The following is a 10,005-nucleotide window of genomic DNA, read 5'->3' on the forward strand; positions in this document are numbered from 1 at the left end:
CGGTGTGTTTAAAGCACTTTGAAAGCATTCCTATGCTACATCACAATGCTCCCCTTTCATCTAGACAAAAAGTTCCTGTACAGTGCAAAATATATAATAACATCATGTAAATATCCATAGAAACATTTGTACAAATAAACAGTTGGACATATGCATGTCAGTCAAAAATGGATTATCTCTAATACATTCAGTCACAAACTCACACTTTAAGGGTAACATGGGTAACATTCTATGTTTTTCGTGTTGTCAACAAATCCCACAAAGAGTCAATAAAGAACCACAGCAATAATTAATTGATCCGACTAACAAGTGTTATCCCTTCCTCCTGGACGTGTGAGTACGCTGGTTTAGTTCCCTAGAGAGTCATATTTAATTAAATGAAACACATCCAAACTAAGATGCTTTGCAGACCAGGTGGCGAAGGAAGTTGAAGCATGGTGAAACAACCACTGGTACTAGCTGCTTACTTACTGGTCTTTGTTCGTCAGTTATAAAAAACTCATCAACATATCGATAAGCCATGCTGTTGAACTGGGTGACATGGTTCTTCACTTCCACAAACCAGGGCACTGAATTTTTATTTTCGGTCAAACTGCTGTCGTAAATACTTCCGAGTGCATCAAATGTCTATAAATCTGCAGCTGAAAACAGTTCCCGAACCATTTATATCCAGTTTGAACTGTGTTCTCTAAAAACTACAGTGACCTGTGCCTAGTAATATATATGCATCCCATACGTTAAAAGCACAATGTTTGATTGCCAGTTTGATCTGACAGAAGACATGTGTTGCATGTCATGTCTCTCAAATAAAGGCAAAAGTGCTATAAACTAAAAATTAAAAAAGGCTCTGAAAAAATGTAACTCCTTGTTGATTTTGGTCTTCACATGGCCCTTGTTGACAATAACAAAAATATAGTTATCCCCGGTCGTAGCATTTAATATCATAGTGTGATTGTTATTTGCCTTTGGCTCCTGTACCTACAGAAGCTCTGAGAGAATTAGACATAGTGCATCAATATTCAGTGACTGACAGTCTAACATGGTCAATATAGAACATAGCAATAATGTGCAGCAGTTGGGTCTCCACACCTAAGAATACATTACCCAGAAGCAAGAGCAACATAGTCTTTACTCTTTTCATATGTTCACTCCAGCACCTATTGACCTTCAGCTTCTTGCTTTTTCCCTGCGTTTTGTGGCAGAGGACATGTGGATTTGCCAAAATCATTACAAAGTGGTCGGTACAGTACAAAAGGCCACTTTATACATGTCGCTCAAAGAGAACCAGCGGTGGGGTGTGTGTGCCTCTGTGTGGTATAGTGAGTTTTGCTGCCACCGATGAATCACAGCTGTCTTGTTTACCAATACTTTCTGAGGCCGTCTCCACATCACCTCCGCCGCTCCCTATCTGTTTTCCACTCCGCCACCTTCATCCTCCCCCTCATTACTCTCTTCTCAATCTTCGCCACCCACTATTTTCCTTATTTTTGCTCTCTCTCTTCGCCCCCCACCCACAATCTGTCCCCTCCTCGGCTCTCTTTTCCCTTTCCTAACAGCGTTCTGCCCTCTCTGTTACTTTCCTCATTCGTTTCCTCCACACAACTTCTTCCAAGAGACAACCTTTATCTTTGGCCTGCAGTGTGTGTCTGTCATGTCCGCGTCTGCCATTAGCTGATCCTCTGGAGACAGTAGTCGTTCTCTGTGTCTACAGAGCTGTTGTGGCCAGATGAGGGGTAGAGGTCGCGGCGGAGTAGCCTGTTGACGACAGTAACCAGCACTTTCTTGTACTGCTGACGTAGGAGGGAATAGGCAAAGGGGTCAGATGCAGCCTTGCTGTATGTCAGGCACTTACTGATGATCCCCCAGCGGCGGTTGATGTCCACAAAGGGCAGAAGCTCGGCCAACCTGAAGGGGCAGCAGCAGAAACATAATTAAACAAAGTACATTCTGGCCAGTGCTCTTTTTATCCTTGTTTTTTAAATGCTCAAAGTAGATTAGGTAAGACTGAACCTATGGAGCCCTTAACACATTAGGGACTGTAGGAAAATTAAGAGGTCAAAATGGAGTTTTTTCCATAAAGTTGTTGCCTGTGCCTTCAGTCAATCACTGACAGGACATAATTGTTCAGGAACACTTGTTAAACAGGACTCTATTTTCACCATCATTTCTTATGTGCAATGTTAGGCATTTATGTGGATTTTGTGACATGCTTTGCTCCAACATTCCCAAATGAATTTTCCACGTCCCAATAAAATCTAATGACAACACAGAAAAAGTGGGGGTGTAATCCATGTCAGTGTTGTCCAGCAGCTTAAACCTGCCAATATGTAAATCTAAAGCACTATCATTGGCTTTCACAATGAGGTGCAGGGGAGCTTTTTCTTTTTTCTGGGATAGCATTGTAAATCTTCCATAGAGTATACACAGAGCACACATTATATGTATATGAAGAGTATATGTATGCATATACAATATGAGAAGGGAATATGTATAACAATGTGCATTGTATCTTTCTTTGATTTACTTCATGCAGGCATTAAAATCATCCACAGATTTATAACATTTCAACACTGTTTCATACTGTATATGTACCTATATATATAGGTATGTATATAGACACATGTATACGTGTAGTTTTTTAATACCACTGGGGAGTGCTTTGTATTTTTAAAAATTGATTCATAGGGTTCAGCCCCTCTTCACACTCCACTAATTTCCATATAGTACCGTACTGTAATCAAAGCATATAGGTAGAGTGAAGAATGTTCCCCTTTTAATCACTAAATGATGTGTACAAATGCTTATTTAAAAGCAGAACGGATACATGAGTGGGAATTATCATAATTAGATGCTTCACTAGATGCCAGTGGGTAAGCAGTTTACTTCAACATCTCAGACACTTTTTCATTGTCAATGTGTCCTCCCTCTTGTCTCTCATATGTGCATTCACCACAAATGTCCAACTGATGGATCATCTTCCCCCACATTTGGCTCACAACTGGTTTGTGGGCCCTTGAAGCATTTGCTCTTTTCTCTGGAAGCCACTTTTTGTTTTCTGTTCTCTCTTACACTGTAGTGTGTGTGTTTGGGTGGAAGCAGCAGGGTGACACAGGTGACTGATGAGCCACGTTATGGTTCAGAGAAGCTATAAAGTGTTACTTCAAGTGTTGAATTGTCTGGATGCAGAAATGAGTCCTTTAGTACTTTACATTGCACAGGAGGTTGGAGTAAAGTAAATTATTTATGGGTTACTTTACGTTCAACTTACCTTGTAAATACATAAGGAGCAAAGCAGATGATGAATGAGCCGATGAAGATGCTGATCTTCTTTGTGGCTCTCTGCTTTCTCCTCTTTTGCTCTGCTAAACATCTCTGTTTCACGCTGAAAACAGCAAAAGACTTTTAGACTCCGAATTCTAAATTGAAAGGCCTATGAGAAAACGTGTAGCCTACACACAAATGAGGAATGCATTAGGTGAACTACCTTGGGTGAATGTCGACCAGAAGGAAAAGAGTCTGCATGGTGATAATGTCGATCCTCTTGCAGTGAAACCTGGCGACTTTCAACACCTTTAAGTAGGTGAAACACAATATGAGCAGGGAGAGCATGAAACTGGTGGCGTGGAAAACAACAGTGAAGATTGTAAACTTAATCCTCTCGCTGCCTTCCCCGCTCGGCTGCAAGGTGCAGGACGCGTAAACGTGGTTGTAGTCGACCCAGGAGAAGAGCAGCGCCGTCAGGGAGAAGGTGAAGGAGTGCAGCCAGGAGTAGCACACCATGATCAGCGCGTCCTTGTAGCGCATTTTAGTGGAGTAGCTGAGCGGGAAAACCACCGCAATCCAGCGGTCTATGCTGAGAGCTGCCATGCTCAACATGGTGTTGGCGGTCAGAAAAGTCTCCAGAAAGCTCACCGTGTGGCAAATGCAATCCCCGAAAGGCTGCTGGTCTCTGATAATTCCCACCAAAGTGGCCGGCATGTTCAACACAGTGATGAGGATGTTGCAGAAGGACAAGTTCATGGTAAAAACACCGGGCACTTGGCGGCGTATCTCGCTGCTGTGGATGAAACATAGCAGCACCAACAAGTTGGACAACAGCGAGACGACCGCGACCACGATGATGAACAAAGCGAAGAAAATTTCAGCAAAGTCCATGTCTCACTCCAGAAAGTCCGCCCTCGGGGTACCTGCGCCTGTGGTCGGTAATAAGCACTTACAGTCAACCATGGTCAACCGTCGCTCATCTCTCCAGCAGCTCCCACAAAATCCTATTCTTTAAATCCTAGGGTGTCCGCGCGCGGCCGTCCTCTCCAACTTCCACGAGCGCTGTCCAGCGTGCTGAACCGAGCCGCCACCACCATCTCTCTCCCCAAACGCGTCGATTATTTCCAGTTAACACCCGACAGGTGCAGGTGTAAAGCGGGGCGTGTGTGGTGTGAAGGCGGCCCACTCATTAGACACATCTGGTAGGGGGCTGAGGAGGACCAGCATGCCTATCGAATCGAATGATCGTTTTTTTACATATCAAGTCAAGTCAATTTATTTATAGAGCACATTTAAAACCAACCTAGGAAAGTTATATTCTCTTGTAAAAACAAATGAAGACAATAAAAAGGTGAGATGGGAACAGATTGCCATAGACACACCTAAACCCCCATCTTATTTCCTTCATATTGCGGATGGAAAAGATGTTTTTCCTTTTCCCGTTGTTTGATTTATTTGCGCAAATACACACCATCCCGCATGAGTTATGCACATGCGGGATTTTGGAGTCGTCCGCATCGATCCCGGCTCGCTTAGAATCAATGCGTATGGATCTGGAGGCAGAAGAGCGCAGAGAAGTCCAGGGATGTGCTCCTGGATAATTGGAGAAGCTTCCTCCTTGACCAAATGGCACCAGCTGCAAACGCGCGCGGAGAGGCACAGGGGCAAATAGATCCTTTTCCAGAAATGAATTATTCATAGCCCCGTGGCTACAGTACATTCACTCTGCATGGTAATAACTTGTGTCTGGTATGCAAAATACATATAACAGGACTGCTATTTACAAAAGAATGCAATACAAACAATGCCCTATCATGTGTTTTTGTTTATCTTTGGCCTACGTGATTTTGTGTTTATGCAGTCTTATTTTTTACATTTTCTACTTCAATGTCTACACTGTGAAGGACACTCAAGTGCCACTGTCAACCAAAGCCCCCATTAATCAAGCAAATTATTACTCAACAAAACAAAAAGTCACTTTGCAACACCGTATCCACTTTACCTCTGCGTGGCAGAAGGAAGAACAAGTCCTCATAGAGAGGAACAGTCTTTCACATCCACTATTCCAGCACGAACCACAGTCACAGGAGTTCCTGCATTTGTTCCTGGAGGTGAAATTTCCGTGAGACACTTTTGTGTTTTAGTGCCATGTTTTGTTGAAATATTGAGCAATAGATCAGAATTGGTAAAATAGTTTTGTTTATGTTTGATTTATTAGAAAGGGGAACACCACACAGATAGTCTTATTGACGTTGTCAATCCTTTTATTATGTTTCTCTTACAAGCACTGAGGTGTTTCTTCTTATGTCTAACTGTGTTCATATACCTCATAGATGCATCATTGGGAATAAAGAAATGTCAAACAAATTAGCTCGAGCTAAAAACCACCGCTGATTGTTTAGATTTGTGGCATACAACACAGAGTTTTCCTATTAAAATCCAAATTGGAGTAACATACTGTAGCCGGCACCAGAAGTGCACTTCCGACATGTTTGTGCTTGCTACTGAGTCATGCCCAATACTGGAGAAGCCAGTGCAGACAGTGACTCACTGGAATCAGACAAAGCCTGCAGGGCTTTTTTAAATATATTTTCTCATGTCCTTTCACTTCATACTTCCACTTGTTATGAGGCTTATGGGCTTGTGCCTGACCCCCCACCAATTAGGTGCACTGTTTTATTTATGTAAGAGCGACACACTATCTGTGAATGTATTTTACTCAGAACCTTGCCTTGATTGTGACAATGATAGTTAAGTATTTAGTGATGACTCACCCAATCACTGTAAAGGCCTAGTTCAGGGAAACCCTGAGGTGAACTACCTGTGAAGTGACTGCCTCTTAAAAGCATCATAATCACAGTGGATCAAAGTCTTTCTCACATACTGCGAAGCTACTGTAGGTGTGCATGTGCAGTGGGTGATGTCTGTCCCCTACAAACAAATGATCAAATGCCTGGGAGAACGCAACAGTTGGCTCCTGGGGGGAAAGTGCAAAGCTATTTATAGGCCTGATGGGGTGTCACCTCCAATATAACTCTCAACACCTGTGTATCAGAGCGCAGCAATAAACACAGCTTCAAAACCACAAAAAAGATTGCTTTTGGAGGATGCTTTTATGTTTGTCACGTTATCAGCCCCTGTATGTTTAGTTTCCTCTAAAAGCCTCAAGGAACTGTAGCACTTAAACAACTGAATTTAAACACAGTGAGATATGTGTTGATCCCCAACCGCTGCTCACAGAGGCACGCTGAGTAGCCAACTTCCTGTTGTGTCCTACATCCTACAATAAACTAAAGTTCATGTGGTGACAAAAAAGACGCTGATCTTGGCAAAACCACAATCAAAATTGTAATTGATTAGATTCAGAGTTGGTCTCAAGCACAGCCCAAAAGTAAGGAGGTGGATCCTTAAAAGATAACATGAGTTGCACATGTGCAGTATAGGTGCAATAAGGAACAAATGCCCTGAATGTGAAATGTCAAATTTCCCCCAAAAAGTTACATTAGGGCTGCAACTAAGGATTATTTTTGTCTTTTATGTTACTGTGATTGTTTAGTGCACGACATGTTAAAACAGCCCGTCACCATTCCCCTGAACCAAAATTGTCATATTAAATGTGTGTTACGGTCTATATATCAGACCAACAGTCCTTAATACAAGGATTTCACAATTTACAATTCAAATTTTAACATTTTAGAAGCTGGAGCCGCCAGACACAGCCTGTTGTTCATCTTGTCAGTAGTGCTGAAATGATTAGTAAATAGGACTAAAAGAGTCTGCAGCCATTTTTGTGAAGCTGCACACAGGCACTCGTGGTACTAAATGCTAACATCAGCATGCTAACATGCTGAAGTTTAGCAGCGATAATGTTTACTACCTTCATTGTGTTCCCCTGGATGGGATCCACTGTCTTATTCCTTCAACAAACACGTTTGATTTAAGGTTACTCAGTCAGTCACTATTAAAGGAAAAGGCCTCAGATTCTTAAATGGGAGGATTTATATGAAGGTAAATATGGTGCAAAAGTGAGAGCGCGTAGATACGATGTGAGCACTTGTAGAATATGACTTGAGAGCTTGTAAAAAAAATCTGTAGTTGTAGATGCAATGTGAGCACTTGTTAAATATGATTTGAGAGCTTGTGAAAACAATCTGTACTCTGTTTTTTTGTTTTGTTTTGTTTTTCCACTTGAGTCACTTTTCCAGTAGCCTACAACCACAACTCAGTGATTACAACCTCTCGAATCGGTCGCTGCAGCGTGCTCTCTCGCATCACACAGCGGCGAGTCTGCGCTCTCGAGTCTTGCAACTCTTCTTGCGATACATTTGGTGCAAAACTAATTTGTACCTGATAGCAAACTAGCGTTAGCGAACTAACCAAGAAGCACACTTACAAATTAATACAATTTAATTTAAAAGTCAGGCGTTATACACACTGATGGCGGTCCGTCCGCGGCTACAAGACCTGGAGGTCACCAGCAGTGTTTCAGTTTGACTGTTAAAAGTGTTAGGGTAACTAAAATGTATTTATTTATAAGCGGGGTTAGTTCGCTAGCTTGCTATTCCAACAACACTGGCGGTGGGCTCCAGGGGGGATTTTCCGCTGCTACCGGGTCTGGAGCTCTCCGTGTCCCGCTGTAGATCAGATCACGTCGAGGTCGGCAGCGGAGCTTTCTAGCGATGTTTCCACGCTGGCCGAGCCCCACTGACGGCGGCCCGTCTGCAGGACCTGGAGCTCACCGCCAGTGTTTCAGTTGGACTGTTAAAAAGTGTTGAGATAATTAAAAGGTATTTACAGTATTTAGAAGCGGGCTGGATGCTAGTTAGCTAACGTTAGCTTTCATGCTACATAAATAAGCCGGACAGAGTTGTCCCTCATCAGGCGATAGAAACCCTGCTGTCCCCGGCCGTCCTGTTGGCTCAGAGCTCCACAGACTAAGTCCACAGGTACTTATTAGTTTTGCACCAAATGTATCGCAAGAAGAGTGGTAAAACTCGAGAGCGCAGACTCGCCGCTGTGTGATGCGAGAAGCACACTGCGGTGGCAGATTTGAGAGATTGTAATCACTGAGTTGTGGTTGTACTGGAAAAGTGACTCAAGTACAAAAAAAAAAAAACACGAGTACAGATTTTTTTTACAAGCTCTCAAGTCATTTTCTACAACTGCTCACATCGCATCTACGACTACTGATTTTTTTTTTAGTAGCTCTCAAGTCGTATTTTACAAGTGCTCACATTGCATACGCGCTCTCACTTTTGCACCATATTTACCTTCATAGATTTGCTGCTTCTTGCATTGTAAACAGATAGATAGATATTTTATTCATCCAGAAGGACATTTTATAAAGTGCAGTTATGGAACAACGCACTGAATTTGGTGTTTTGCAAGGAGAGGAAAAATTGGAACAGAGCACACTGAAAGGAAAATGGGTCTTCTGTTAGCAACTCACAACCTCAGCCTCATAACAAAGATTGGTCTGAGAGCTTTCAATTTCCTGTTCTAACGTAACCGGTGGACCTTCATACCAAAGCAACATGCCGATCACCTTCAGGCAGCGGGAGAGATGCCTTAGATGTGAAGAAAATAAGTGTGATCTCAAATGTCCTTTGGAGCTTGTACCTGCGCTGCACCTTTTGAAGTCCACTGCCGTTACAGTGTCCCAGGAGGTAGAGCACAGCCTGAGGCCAGGAGTGTGTGTGTGTGTGGGGGGAGGTGTAACATTAGGTAACTTGGCAGTTGACATGTCTTGTATCAGAGTCCCAGCACAAGCTACAGTAGCGGGTAACATGATGCCTTGGGCCAGCTTTGTGTAATAAAGACTCTAAAGCACTGCAAAGATGATTTCTACTCTTTACCACTTGCTGTTCAACCACTAAATCATTCGTAGATCACACTCTGTATTTTGCATATTTTACAGCATTTACAAAATTGTGCAGTTTGTGTTGTCGTCAACCATTGTCCAAAAAATGCCAATGAATTTTACCACCTGAAAGTTACTTAGATAATCAATCAAAGTGAGCATTTAGTCATCTTTAAGTGAGTAAGTGGGTCATAGTCAAATTGTGAGATGATGCAATCCACAGTATTTCCAATAAACTAAGATGCACAAAACAAATGTGGACTTTGTGAAAAAGAAACATTTAAACTGTATTTGTGATGTGGGATTATAAGAAGAATTGACAAGATGACTAACACATTGATGGTTTTTCTTTTTATGGGATTTGTGGACAACAAGAAATATATATATATATATATATATATATATATATATATATATATATATGAATACAGTACTTTACACAAGTACTTTAATGCAGCACTAAAAAGACATTTTCCAGAACAGTCCCTGCCTGCGACTGCATTACAATTTTTGGATAACATGACTTGATGTGATGTGATGGAAATATCTATTTCAAGCAACTTTTGGTTCTGTGCATATAATTTAATATTGACATAAATTAACCACTAGCTGCCTAGAAGGAGGGACATCAATATAAAACATATTCATAACGCTTTGGAAAATGCTAAAACATGCAAAACCAGCAGTTTGCTCCTAATATGGTTTGACTCTCTACTCAGTAACCTTCCGGTGTGCAAATAAAATACTTAGTCCGTCTGCAGGGTTGCAAACATGTGATCTCTTTACATTCATTTTAAAGTTTCTTTCGCTCCAAAGAAAATCATACATTATCTTCCACCATTGTGCTCACATTTTATTTTAAAAACAGATTTTACTCATGA

At 41.8% G+C, this 10,005-nt stretch overlaps 1 protein-coding gene across 1 annotated transcript; it reads right to left on the minus strand.

Annotated features, from left to right (window-relative positions):
* Nucleotides 1-712: 712 nt before the first annotated feature.
* Nucleotides 713-4,893, minus strand: LOC117934676 (G-protein coupled receptor 26-like). The gene is made up of 3 exons (XM_034856541.1): nt 3,485-4,893; nt 3,269-3,382; nt 713-1,905 (listed from the first exon to the last, which is right to left on the minus strand). The coding sequence occupies exons 1-3, from the start codon at nt 4,153-4,155 to the stop codon at nt 1,668-1,670; spliced, it is 1,023 nt and encodes a 340-aa protein (XP_034712432.1). The 5' UTR covers nt 4,156-4,893; the 3' UTR covers nt 713-1,667.
* Nucleotides 4,894-10,005: the final 5,112 nt, after the last annotated feature.

This window comes from Etheostoma cragini, chromosome 19 (genome assembly GCF_013103735.1).
Source record: "Etheostoma cragini isolate CJK2018 chromosome 19, CSU_Ecrag_1.0, whole genome shotgun sequence".
NCBI lineage: Eukaryota > Metazoa > Chordata > Actinopteri > Perciformes > Percidae > Etheostoma > Etheostoma cragini.